This window comes from Notamacropus eugenii, chromosome 3 (assembly GCF_028372415.1).
Source record: "Notamacropus eugenii isolate mMacEug1 chromosome 3, mMacEug1.pri_v2, whole genome shotgun sequence".
NCBI lineage: Eukaryota > Metazoa > Chordata > Mammalia > Diprotodontia > Macropodidae > Notamacropus > Notamacropus eugenii.
This window is the reverse complement of record NC_092874.1, coordinates 206,753,636-206,767,482: the sequence shown is the minus strand read 5'-3', so window position 1 is coordinate 206,767,482 and position 13,847 is coordinate 206,753,636. Positions and strand designations below refer to the sequence as shown.

General features: G+C 39.1%; 1 protein-coding gene across 1 annotated transcript in view; it reads left to right on the top strand.

The window, feature by feature from the left end:
* HDHD5 (haloacid dehalogenase like hydrolase domain containing 5) overlaps positions 1-13,847 on the top strand; it is a 28,508-nt gene that overhangs the window by 9,340 nt on the left and 5,321 nt on the right. Inside the window, exons 2-3 of the mRNA XM_072650152.1 lie at positions 4,779-4,982; positions 6,585-6,697. Coding sequence (XP_072506253.1) covers positions 4,779-4,982; positions 6,585-6,697 — 317 coding nt within the window. The remainder of the gene's footprint in view (positions 1-4,778; positions 4,983-6,584; positions 6,698-13,847) is intronic.

Here is a 13,847-nt window from a genome sequence, read left to right as displayed (position 1 = left end):
ATGGAAGAGTCAAAAGAAGAGTTAACTTGATGCTGTCTCTTCTTTTCAATTGATGCTTCATCCCAGTCTTCCACCCCTGTCATAGGGTAGGACCAAGGAACCACCTAGGGTTTGATGACAGAGTTGTACAGAAATAAGGACTATGAGATAAAGCTGGGACAGGAGAGTGATATCAGATCATTAAAGGCCTTGAACACCGGTTGAAGATTGTTAAGTGAAATGACCATATCTATGTATAATGATTAGTCTGGCAATAGTATAAAGGAAGGAAGTAGCATATCATTTTTTTAGCTATATCCCACCAGAGTTCCAAAAGGAAGTACTGGAAAACAAGCATTCAAAAATTGAACCTACTTGCTTCCTTGACCTGGTGGAACACAAAATGGATGGTCTTTTGGCTTCCTTTTCTTGTAATTCTCAAAGCCATGTTCACAAAAGACATCACCAAACGAGTGAACTCTGGAAGAGAATCTGTTTGACCATTTCTGGGGTTTGATGTGTCTTTGGCAGTGCTCAAAAGGGCTTCTAAAAAGCAATGGCACAGAGGGAGAGAATTCCAGATAGGAGGGACATACTATAGAAGAACATGGAGAAAAGAGATACAATACTGCTTTCAAAGAATGGCTAGTAAGGCAATTTGATTTGAATACATGAAAGAGGAGTTAAAAAAGACTGGAAATGTGGTTGGAACTAGATTAGAGGGCTTTAAAAATACAAGGCAGAAGAATTTAAACTTTAAGGTAATAGTCACTGAAGGTTTTTGAGTAGGAAAATGACAAGATCAGACTTGTGCCATTAGGAAGATTCTTTTGACAACCATGTGGATATTGGATTGGAGCAGAGAGAACAATAAAGAATCTGTTGTAATAGTCTGCATAAGAAATGAGAGCCTAGACTGGGATTTGGGCAGTGTGAGTTGTGAGCAGGAAATGAATATTAGAGATATTACAGAGGTAGACTCAACAGAGTCTTGATTGTGTTTAGGGATGAGGAGTGAGGGAAAAGGTAGATTGATTTAGTTTATAAACCTGGGTGATTTGGAAGATGATGCTCTTTTTTTTGTTTATTTTTTTATTTTTAATGTTCTACAATCACTACCATAAAACTTAACAGTTCCCCCCCCCCCCAACTCTATATAGGCTCTACACATACATTCTTATTGAATACATTTTCACTGTAGTCATGCTGTGTAGATGAAGTAAAGTAAATGGAAGAAATCGTATAACAAATCAAAGCACACACACACACATAAAAGTGATCTGCTACATTCTGCGAATGAATAGATCTTTCTCTGAGTGTGGAAGGCATTTTTTTGCCTTAGAAGACCATTGGGAATTTTTTTTTTTTAAAGTTCTTGTGTTGTTATGAAGTTCCAAGTCTACCAGAAAAAACTCTCGCACACAGTGGTCGTTGCTGTGCACAAAGTTCTCCTGGTTCTGCTCCTTTCACTTAGCATCAGATCATATAAGTCCTTCCAGGCCTCTCTGAAGTCTTCTTGTTCATCATTTCTTATGGCACAATAGTACTCCATTATATTCATATACCATAATTTATCCAGCTATTCCCCAATTGATGGGCATCCCCTTGATTTCCAGTTTTTGGCAACTACAAAGAGTGCTGCTATAAATATTTTTGTACATGTGGGACCCTTTCCCATTTTTATGATCTCTTGGGGTTACAGTGCTAGTAGCGATATTGCTGGGTCAAAGGGTATGCACATTTTTGTAGCCCTTTGGGCATAGTTCCAAACTGCTCTCCAGAATGGTTGGATGAGCTCACAGCTCCACCAACAATGAATTAGTGTTCCAACTCTCCCACATCCTCTCCAACTTTTATCATTTTCCTGTTCTGTCATGTTTGCCAATCTAATAGGTGTGATGTGGTACCTCAGAGTTGTTTTGATTTGCATCTCTTTAATCAAAAGTGATTTAGAGCATTTTTTCATATGATTATAGATATCTTTAATTTCTTCCTCTGAAAATTGCCTATTCATAGCCTTTGACCATTTATCAAATGGGGAATGACTTGTATTGTTGTACATTTGACTCAGTTCTCTATATATTCTAGAAATGAGGCCTTTATCCCCGAGATTAGCTGTAAAAATTCTTTTTTTTTTTTATTTTGTAATGTTTAACAATCACTGCCATACAATTGTGATTTTATCCCCCCCACCTACCCCCCACTCCCCCCCTCCCTCCCCACGACTGCATACAATTCTGTATAGATTCTACATATACTTTCCTATTGAGTATATTTTCACTATAGTCATGCTATGTAGTCAGACTAAGATAAATGAAAGAAATCGTATAACAAATCAGAACATGATACACAAACACATACACATACACAAACATGATCTGCTACAATATGTGAGTGACTTCCATATTTCTCTCTCTGAGTGTGGCAGGCATTTTGCCTTGAGATCCTCCATTGGGATTTTTTTTTTTTTTTGGTAAGAAGTTCTTGTGTTATTACACAAATCTAAGTCTACCAGAAAAAACTCTCACACACTGTGGTTGTTGCTGTGCATAAAGTTCTCCTGGTTCTGCTCCTTTCACTCAGCATCAGGTCATATAAGTCCTTCCAGGCCTCTCTGAAGTCTTCTTGTTCATCATTTCTTATGGCACAATAGTACTCCAGTACATTCATATACCATAATTTATTCAGCCATTCCCCAATTGATGGACATCCCCTTGACTTCCAGTTTTTGGTAACTACATAGAGTGCTGCTATAAATATTTTTGTACATGTGGGACCCTTTCCCATTTTTATGATCTCTTGGGGATACAGTCCCAGTAGTGATATTGCTGGGTCAAAGGGTATGCACATTTTTGTAGCCCTTTGGGCATAGTTCCAAATTGCTCTCCAGAATGGTTGGATGCGCTCGCAGCTCCACCAACAATGAATTAGTGTTCCAACTTTCTCACATCCTCTCCAGCATTTATCATTTTCTTGTTCTGTCATGTTTGCCAATCTTATAGTTGTGATGTGGTACCTCAGAGTTGTTTTGATTTGCATCTCTTTAATCAAAAGTGATTTAGAGCATTTTTTCACATGATTATAGATATCTTTAATTTCTTCCTCTGAAAATTGCCTATTCATAGCCTTTGACCATTTATCAAATGGGGAATGACTTGTATTATTGTACATTTGACTCAGTTCTCTATATATTCTAGAAATGAGGCCTTTATCCCCGAGATTAGCTGTAAAAATTCTTTCCCAATTTATTACATCCCTCCGAATTTTGGTTGCATTGGGTTTGGTTGTGCAAAAACTTTTCAGTTTAATGTAATCAAAATTATCCATCCTGGATTTCATAACGCTTTCTATCTCTTCATTAGTCAAAAATTCTTCGCTTCTCCATAAATCTGATAAATACACTATTCCTTGCTCATCCAGTTTGTCCATAGTATCAATCTTTGTACCTAGATCGTGTACCCATTTGGACTTTATTCTTGCGTACGGTGTCAGGCATGGGTCTGTGCCTAGTTTCCACCACACTGTTATCCAGTTTTCCCAGCAATTTTTTGTCGAACAGTGAGTTCTCATCCCAGGAGCTGGGGTCCTTGGGTTTATCAAACAGGAGGTTGCTGTGTTCCTTGCCTACTGTGTCTTGAGTGCCTAGTCTATTCCACTTGTCTACACTTCTATTTCTCAGCCAGTACTAAGTGGTTTGGATAATTGCTGCTTTATAATACAATTTGAGATCTAGTAGCGCTAGGCCGATGATGATACTCTTAAAAGAAATAGGGAAGTTTGAAGAAGTAGGTATCAACAGGAAGATGATGAGTCCTGTTTTGGAAGTGTTGAATTTGTGGTGTTTCTGAGTCATCAAAGTAAAGATGTCTAGAAGGTATTCAGCAGTGCAGGATTTGAGTTCAGAAGAGAGGTTAACATCGGATATGCTGTATAGCAATAATAATACATAATGAAATAGTTGACTACAAAGTAGTGGTTAGAGGCAGCATCAAGAACTGAGAGAAATATCATAGAGCATTTTAAGAGGAAGAGTGGTCCTCAATATAAATACCTGCAAAGAAGTCAAGGAAGGTCGAGGACTAAGGAAAGAACATTGGATTTATCCATTTAGTGATCATTAGTTGTTTTTGAGAAAGAGTTTCGTCAGGAGTGGTCTAGTCAGGGGATTGAGAAGTGAGTGAATAGTGAGGAAGTGAAAACAGTGGATTTAGATGACTTTCTAGAAGTTTTATAGTAAAACTGAGGCAGAGCTAGAATAATTGAGGAGGTGTTAGGATCAGGTGAATAGTTTTTAAGGATGGGGGAGACCAGAATATTTTTGTAGTTAGTGGAGAAGGGATCAGTAGATAGGAGGGGAGAAGAAATGACTGATGGGGTAACTACCTAGAGCAGATGGGAAGAAATAGGGTCAGAAGCACAAGAGGATAAGGTTAGCCTTTTTATGGAGAAAGAAGTCTCTTATTCAGTGATTAGAACAAAGGATAAGAGGGCAGATGCTAAAGGGTTTTAGATGTAGAGTAAAAGAGATGAAGGAATTTACAAGGGTTAACCTCAGTTTTCTGAGTGAAGGAGACAGGATCACTTGCTGGCTGAGTAAAGTGCTTTCTACCATATTGAACCACCTTTCTCCAGAAGAGTGGTTCTTAACTTTGGGGGTCTGTGAACTTAAAAATTTTTTTTTCATAACTGTATTTCAGTGTATTTGGTTTCCTTTCTCTTGTAACTTGAATTTCCCTTTCCTTTCTCCCCTCATTCCCTTGATGCAGTGGTAATTCCCCTCTCCTACCCTCTCTGTGCAGACCCCTCCAACCTTTGGGTTCCTCTTCGACATTGATGGGGTGTTTGTCCGTGGTCACAGAGCGATCCCTGCTGCCTTGGAAGCTGCCCGAAAGCTGGTTGACTCAAATGGGCATCTTCGAGTGCCAGTTGTCTTTGTCACTAATGCCGGAAATTGTGCACCACAGGTGAAAGCACATGAACTGTCGGACCTCCTGGGTATGCAGGTAAGGAGAAGAACTGCAGAAGAATGTAGCCTTGAGGCACTGGTCTTTCTGACCTTTTCAAAGGCATTACCCACAATTTGACCATTCAACCTTCCTCCATCTTATGGTATCCTCTTAATTTGGAATTTTCTAAGATTTTCACCCTTTGTGATAAAGGCCCTTTTCAGGCCACGCCAGAGTGCTTCTTGCACTCCCCAATGCATTCAGCATGCCCTTCAAGGGCAAAGACTATATATAGTCAGATCTCTAGTACAAATTACAAAGTTACAAAATGACTGATTTGTTAAAAAATGTACCAGAATGCCTAACTTTTTTGAGTGTTTCTTTTGTCCCCTTGGGAAGCTATGTTCCAGTGTTAGTGTCCTGTTGGAAACGTTTATGGAATGCTCTTGAATTGCCTTTAGAATGTGCAGCACTTTCTTCTGAATATCCTCGGTGGTGACAAATCCTTTGAGATTGAATTCGATTTTTAGAAATAGCTAAAAATTAGTAAGTTGAGTGAAGTTAATAGTATCATAGGCTTTAGATCTGGCAGGGACCTTTGAGGCCTCATTTTACAGATGAAGAAACTGAGTCTTAGAGTTTAAGTGACTTGCTAAGCTTTACCCAGGCCTGACCAGGTCTTCTGATTCCAGGTTCAGTGTTCTGTCCATCATGTTGTTTTACCTTTTTTTTTTTTTTTTTTTTTTAAGACTGATGTTCTTTGTGTAGGTTGGAAACTGATCCTAAATCCTAGAACATTCCAAAAAGGTTTATAGAGTCAATATGACTGCTTTGAATCATGACATTGATTTGCTGAAGCAATATAATGTAGTGGATTGGATTTTAAAGTCAGAGGACCTGGATTCAGATCCCAGCACTGCCAATTATTAGGGGTGTGTGTGTGTGTGCGTGTGCATGCGTGCACGTTTGTGCACGCGTGCACGTGTGTGTGCACATGTAAGAGAGAGAGAGAGAGAATGTGTCTCCTTGGACCAAGTCACTCAATTTCTCTGAATTTCTGTTTCATCATTTGCAAAAGGAGTAGGTCAGAGTAGATGATCTCTAAGGTGTCTATGTCCCAACTTAAAATCTATGATCCTTGAGATTTTTTCCAGCTTTTCATATGTATGATTTTTTTATGTCATAATAAAACCTGGCCTTATTATAGTTATGCCACATAAGTTTGTAAGAGCTGTCTTGAAGATGATGAATCTTTTGTGAATCTAGAGATTAAAAAACTAATATCCCAGTGGGGACTTTTAGAAAAAGCGAAGGTGAATTTCCATGAAAATTAAGTGCACACATACAGCTGTGATTTTGAAATGGGATCTCTCCGGCAGAGGGATAATTTGGGTAAAAATCAGAGTATTAACCTTTCTGGTTTTTTTGTGCAAGAAATGATTTGGATAACTTTTGCCTCAACCATGCAGATGGCTTAAGGAGGGTGTCAGATGCCAGGTTATACTTTTGCTAGGTTATTTAATTGATTTTTTTTTTTTAATGTTTCAGAGGAGATAAAACTTGAAAGACTACATCTACTCCCTTGTTTCTGTTTGCTCCATATTTACTTCCTCTCATTACCCTTATTTACCCTTCCTCCTAATCCTCATCTCTCTGCAGGTTGAACCAGAACAAGTAATACTCTCCAGTAGCCCCTTGAAGTTCTTCTCACAGTTCCATAAGAAGCGAATGCTGGTATCTGGGCAGGGGCCTGTGGTTGACCATGCCAGGAAGTATCCTTCTTGTATTCTTCAGGGTTGGAAATAATGTTAGAGCTCTGAATAAAGACTAAATGAAGATATCCAATTAGAGACTGAAAAGATGCCAAGTTCAGTGTGGAATCAGTGGAATGTAGTATTAGCCAAGAAGGAGGGTCAGGAAAGACAGTAAGGAGTAGAAAGTTGACCTGGGTGTGGGAAAGGCTTTCTCTGCCCTTGATGATCAACTTTCTAGCTTTCTTCTATGGGCCATCCTAACTTCAAGGAGTCAGTTGGTTCTGTGGGAAAGAATACATGAAATACTGTCCTTATATACTCTAATTAGATAACCAAAACATACTTTGTAAAACTGAGATTTATACAAATTAGTATGATAAAAGTTAATTTTATCAGTGTACAATGTTTAATAATGTCAAATGATCCCAGAGAAATAAAGGAGGATAAGAATTGGAAAAAATGTCATTGAATTTGATGATTAGGGAGTCACTGATGATAGTTACAAAAGCTGCTCAAAAGATTTGCATCAACAGAAGGTTAAATCCACTTATTTCAAACATCATGAAGATTTGATATTTGTCTTTAAATATTTGTTCTGATTGGTTCCCCTTAGAGGGTAGGACTAGGATTAGTGGGTTAAAGATGCTGGGGTAGATTTTGACTTGATAAAAGAAAAACCTGCTTCTTAAGGTAGTCCTATTTAAAAGTGAGCTGACCCGCTCACAGAACAGTGAATCTTGAGCACTAAAGGTCTCTTGTTAGAGGATCTTTAGATTAGATTCCTGTTTAGTTCTGGATTGCTCTTGATGGCCTTTGAGGCCCCTTTAAAACTGAAATTCCATAATTCTGCTTCCTCCAGGCTTCTCATGCTTCCCATGAACCCCTTTTATTATCCCTCATGCTCCCTTCACCAACATGGATCAGAATTCACAAACTGTAAGGTGGGGAGACATAAAGTGACACTTTTCCTTTATTTTGCCAATATAGTTTTGGGGACATGATAATCATGGACCATGGACTAGCATGAAGGTAGAATAGAGGAGTCAAAGAAGAGAATGAATTGATGCTGATAGCATAGGATGGTGACAGAATGGAGTTTGAATGAAATTAAATCCAACCATAGTCTCTTATGAACTTCATCAGGATTTTGTTTCTGTGGCTGGTGTCAAGGTGGCAACTAGGCTGCTTCTGTTTTTGTGTAGCAGCATAAATGTTTTGGCAACACCAGGGCTGTATGAGGCTCTGGTAGGAGCAATGTCTTAAACCATTATCCTTCACGAAGCTTATGTAGGAACTGAGATGGGACATGGCAGGTAGGACCCATTGTCCTAAACCCTACTTGGAAGTTCCTATTTTTTGACCTTCATACACACACAGTCCTCCTAGAGTAACTTCATCTTCCTTTCCTCCACTTCAACTCCTTTTTATCTAGCTGAGTCCTGCCTATCCATCAAGGCTTAGAGCATCCTCTTTGTAAAGCCTTCTCTGGCTCCCTAGATCTGTGATGTTCTTCTCTCTTTTAAGCATCGGTAATATTTAGTGGCTGTTCCATGCATTTGGCACATATGGAATCATTGTATTTAGAGTAGTTAGAGTCATTGGAGACCATCTAGTTGAACACCTCCATTTTACAGATAAAGAAACTGACACTCATAAAGGGGAGGTGACATATCCAAATCAAGTAGAGGCAGGATTTAAGCATGTCCTCTGACATGGGATTTGTTTGTGCTGCTGCGCTCCCCATATATTTTAGTTCTTCAACCAGATTGTAGTTTGTTCTATCCTAGTTCTCTTTCCTTTCACCATGGGGTTAAGCACAGTGCTTTATATACAGTTGATGCTCAATGAATATTGATTGATTTGGTCTTTATTAATTTTAGCCTTTACAGTAATAATAATAAAGTAACATTAATAAACTGCTTTGCAATTTATAAAGTGTTTTTTTACAATCCTGTAGGATAATAGGATTAAGGATTTAGAGCTAAAAAAAACCCTAAATATCTGTCCCCTGCTTCCATGTACTCCACAATTACTCTCTCTCTGTCTTAGGTTTATCCTTCCCTCCCATCCTCATCTATCTTCAGATTGAACTAAGTAATGTTTTCCTATAGCCCCTTCCTGAGAATTAGAGGTCAGTGATTTGTCTAAGGTCACACAGGTAATGGGCAAAGCTAGGATTTGAACCAAGGTCTTCTGACTCCAAGTTCTTTGTTCTTTCCACTGTACCATAGTGAGATGGGTAGTATTAAGTGTTATTATTCTTGGTTTATAGATGAGGAAACTGAGACTCAGAGTTTAAGTACTTTTCCTGTAATTTCATGACTAAAGCAGGACGGATATTATATGATTAAAAATTCATTGTCTTTTCCTCTTAAATCCACTTCTCTTTTTAATTTCCCTTTTTCTTTTGAAGGGTACCACTGTTCCTTCAGTCACTAGGGATGCAACTTTGAAATCACCTTCAATGTAGTTACCAAGTCTTGCCAATTCTGCTTCCATAATCTCTCTTGAGTCTTCTCTCCTTCCCCACTCATTAAATTCCCCTCCCCCACTTTTCAGGCCTTTATCACCCTTCCCCTTCACTGTGCAATAGCCTCCTCCTAATTGATCTCTCTGTTTCAAGTCTCTCCATCCTTCATCATCCACAGAATTGTCAGATTGATGTTCTTAAAGTACAAGTTCTCTCCATGTCATTGCTCTGTTCAGAAAGCTTCAGTGGTTGTCTGTTGCCTCTAGGATAAAACTCTGGCATTTAAAACCTTTCACAGTCTGGCTCTAAACTATTTTTCCAGACTCATTTCACACTACTTCTTCCTGCTTATTCCCCCTTAAAAGCCAGGGGGAGATCTGGCTTCAGATCTTCCTCTGACACAGTCAGGTTGTGTGATCTTGATCAGATCACTTAACTTCTCACTGATATGCAACTCTCTAAGACTATAAATTTCAGAGAAGGTGCTGACCTGCGTAAAGTGGAGGGTGTTTCCTCACTTGCGAATCCTCTGTACTAATGAATTGTAGGTCCAATTCCTATGCCTCATCCCTATCACTCCTCATTTACTGTATGTTCTAGTCAGACTGGCCTAACTAACTGTTCCTTCCCCTTGACATTCTGTCTCCTTTGCACAGGCTGTCCCCTACATCTAGAATGTTCTCCTCTCTTACCTTTGCTTCTTAGAATCCCTAGATCCATTTAAATCTCAGCTCATCCTCCACCTATTATACAGGGCCTTTTCCAAGCCCCTGAGTTGTTAGTGTGTCTCTTCCCCCTTTCTCTCCCCCTGTTATCTTGTATTTACTTCCTATATATTTTGTAGTATGAGAGCTAGTGTGATATAGTGGAAGGGGAAATCTGGTTTCAAGGCCCACTTCTGGTACATACTGGCTCTGTGCCCCTGGACAAATCATTTAGCAACTCTATGTTCTAGGCTACTCTCTAAAATGAATTTCAGAGAAGATTTCAGCCTGCATGGGAGAAGGAATTTTTCCACTAGGAAGTTCTTGTCCAGTACCTTTATTTTGTCCTTTCCCTTTATTTTGTATTAACTTACCTTTCTTCACTTTTTCTTCCGCAGGAGGATGTTAATTTATTGAGGGCAGGACTTAAAAAATTTTTGTGTTTGTATCCTCAGAGCCTAGCATAGTAGCCTTGGCATACAGTAGGTACTTAATAAGTACATATTTGTTGAATTGAAACTGCAGACCCACTCCAAGTTCCCTTTTTTAGTTTTAAATTTTAGTTTTTTAATTTTTTAAAATTAATTAATTAAATTTATTTTTAGTTTAGTTTAGTTTTATTATTTAGTTTTATTTTTAGTTTTCAACATTCACTTCCACAAGATTTTGAGTTCTAAATTTTCACCCTATCTCTCCCCTCCACCCCAAGACAGCATGCATTCTGATTACCCCTTCCCTAAATCTGCCCTTCCTTCTATCATACCTCTCCCTTCTCTCATCACCTTCCCCTCTGTTTTCTTGTAGGGCAAGATAGATTTCCATACCCCATTGCCTGTATGTAAGAACAATTTAAAACTTTGAGTTCCAGCTTCTTTCCTTTCCCCCCTCCCCACCCATCCCCACTGAGAAGGCAAGCAATTCAATATAGGTTATACATGTGTAATCATGCAAAATACTTTAATAACAGTCATGATGTGAAAGATTAACTATATTTCCCTCCATCATATTCTGCCCCCCATTTAATCTACTCTCTCTTTTGACCCTCTCCCTCCTCAAAAGTATTTACATCTAATTACCCTCTCCTCCCATTTGTCCTCTCTTTTATCATCTGTCCTACCTGCGCTTATCCCTTTCCCCCTTACTTTCCTGTAGTGTAAGGTAGATTTTCATACCAAATTGAATGTGCATATTACCCTCATCATTACAAATTTGATGAGAATAAGGCTCACTCTTTCCCTTTCATCTCCCCACTCTTCCCCTCCATTGAAAAAGTTTTTTCTTGCCTCTTTTATGTGAGAGATAATTTACCCCATTCTAGTTCTCCCTTTCTCCTTCTCCCAATATATTCCTCTCTTAGCCCGTAATTTTATTTTTTAAAAATATGCTCCCTATTTTTTTAGATATCATCTCTTTATATTCAACTCACCCTGTGCCCTCTGTCTACATATATGTATATAATAATACCTCCAACTACCCAAATACTGAGAAAAGTCTCAAGAGTTACAAATATTATCTTTCCATGTAGGAATGTAAACAGTTCAACTTTAGTAGCTGCCTTGTGATTTCTCTTTCCTGTTTACCTTTTCATGCTTCTCTTGATTCTTGTGTTTGAAAGTCACATTTTCTATTCAGCTCTAGTCTTTTCATCAAGAATGCTTGAAAGTCCTCTATTTCGTTGAATGACCATTTTTCCCCTGAAGTATTATACTCAGTTTTGCTGAGTAGGTGATTCTTGGTTTTAATTCTAGCTCCTTTGAGCTCTGGAATATCATATTCCAAGCCCTTTGATCCCTTAATGTAGGAGATGCTAGATCTTGTGTTATCCTGATTGTGTTTCCACAATACTTGAATTTTTTTTTTCTGGCTGCTTGCAATATTTTTCTCCTTGATGTGAGAGTTCTGGAATTTGGCTACAATATTTCTAGTTTTCCATTTGGGATCTCTTTCAGGAGGTGATTGGTGGATTCTTTCAATATCTATTTTACCCTGTGGTTCTAGAATATCAGGGTAGATTTCTTTGATAATTTCTTGAAAGATGATGGGTAGACTCTTTTTTTGATCATGGCTTTCAGGTAGTCCAATAATTTTTAAATCGTTTGTCCTGGATCTGTTTTCTAGGTCAGTTGTTTTTCCAGTGAGATATTTCACATTGTCTTCTCTTTTTTCATTCCTTTGGTTTTGTTTTATAATTTCTTGATTTTTCATAAAGTCATTAGCTTCCATCTGCTCCATTCTAATTTTTAAGGAATTATTTTCTTCAATGAGCTTTTGGACCTCCTTTTCCATCTGGCCAATTCTGCTTTGTAAGGCATTCTTCTTTTCATTGGCTTTTTGGATCTCTCTTGCCATTTGAGTTAGTCTATTTTTTGAAGTGTTATTTTCTTCAGCATTTTTTCGATCCCCTTTAGCAAGCAATTGACTCATTTTTCATGATTTTCTTGCATCGCTCCTTCCAATTTTTGCTCTACTTCTCTTGCTTGATTTTCAAAATCCTTTTTGAGCTCTTCTATGGCCTGAGACCAATTCATATTTTTCTTGGAGGCTTTGGATGGAGGAGCTTTGACTTAGTTGTCTTCTTCTGTTTGTATATTTTGGTCTTCCTTGTCACCAAAGTAAGATTCTATAGTCTGATTCTTTATCCAGTTTTTGCTCATTTCCCCAGCCTTTTACTTGACTTTTGAGCTCTTTGTCAAGGTGGTTCTCTGCTTACAATGGGGGTAGGGGTGTACTATTAGCTGCCCAATCCCCCCCACAATCTGTGGGCTTAGAGCTCCACAAATAGCTGCTGCCTCTGTCCCTGCTGCAGCTGCTGTGGTTTCCTACACCCCCTCTGCCACCCTGGGACTGGGGTCGGACCACTGTACTCTCTCACACAGATCTGACAGGTTTTTTCCACTGACCTTCCAGTTTGTCCTTGGTGTTTTGGGTTGTGAAGTCTGGAAACCACCACAGGTGCCAAAGATTCCATCTCTCCCCCCAGACCTCCACTCCCAGCCTGCTCAGGTCCCATCATTGCTTGCTAAGTCCACACTGGACTATGCTGTGCTCCCAGTGTGGCACGATAGACACTTCCCATTGACCTTCCAGGCGGTCTTGGGCTGGAAATGTGCTTCGTTCTATTATTCTGTGGGTTCTGCAGCTCCGGAATTTGCTTAGAGTTATTTTTTAACAGGTATTTGGCTGGGCGTGGGGGGAGAGATGTAGCAAGTCTCCACTTCTCCTCCACCATCTTTGCTCTGCCCCTTCCCTACTCCGCCCCCCCCCCCCAAAAGTTCTGACTCCTAGTCCAGTGTTCTTTCTCCCATTCCTCATTACCTTACTTTCTGGGCTGGTAGCATAGCAACACATTCATGTCCTGCTGGCTACACTTAACCAGAACCATCTGTGTGTGAGGAGACTCCTCTCCCCTGCCCTCTTCCCTTACCAGAATCTTGCTGTTTTCTAGGTAGTCCCTTTGTTGGGTTGGGTGTGGGTGTAGGATGAGTAGCATTGATTTATATTCTGTGAGAAGTTTCTTTGGTTGATTTTTTGGTAAGACTTTTTTCAGTCTTGGGACTGTGATATGTTTCACAAATAGTATTGTATGATAGTGTTTGCTTTAGCAGTGTATCCATATCCCAATATATACATATACATACACACACACACACACACACACACACACACACACACACACACATATAGTGGGTTTTTTTGTAACTTAAAGCTTTCTTCTACTGCTGCCCAAGCTTCATAGTTGGGACTGACCTCTTTGATATTACAAAGATAAACCTAACTATTTGTCCATTGTTTTAAGAGATATAGTATGGAAGCCAGGCTTGGAGTCAGGAAGACCTAGGTTCAAGGTATACTTCTGACACATACTAGTTGTTTGATCATGGGTAAGTGTTAACCCCTTGGTGCCCCAGGCACCTGTCTTAAGATTTTAAGTTACTAGAGTTGCTGATGGGATGGAGGACATTTCTACTCACAGACTTCCCTATACTGATAAAAT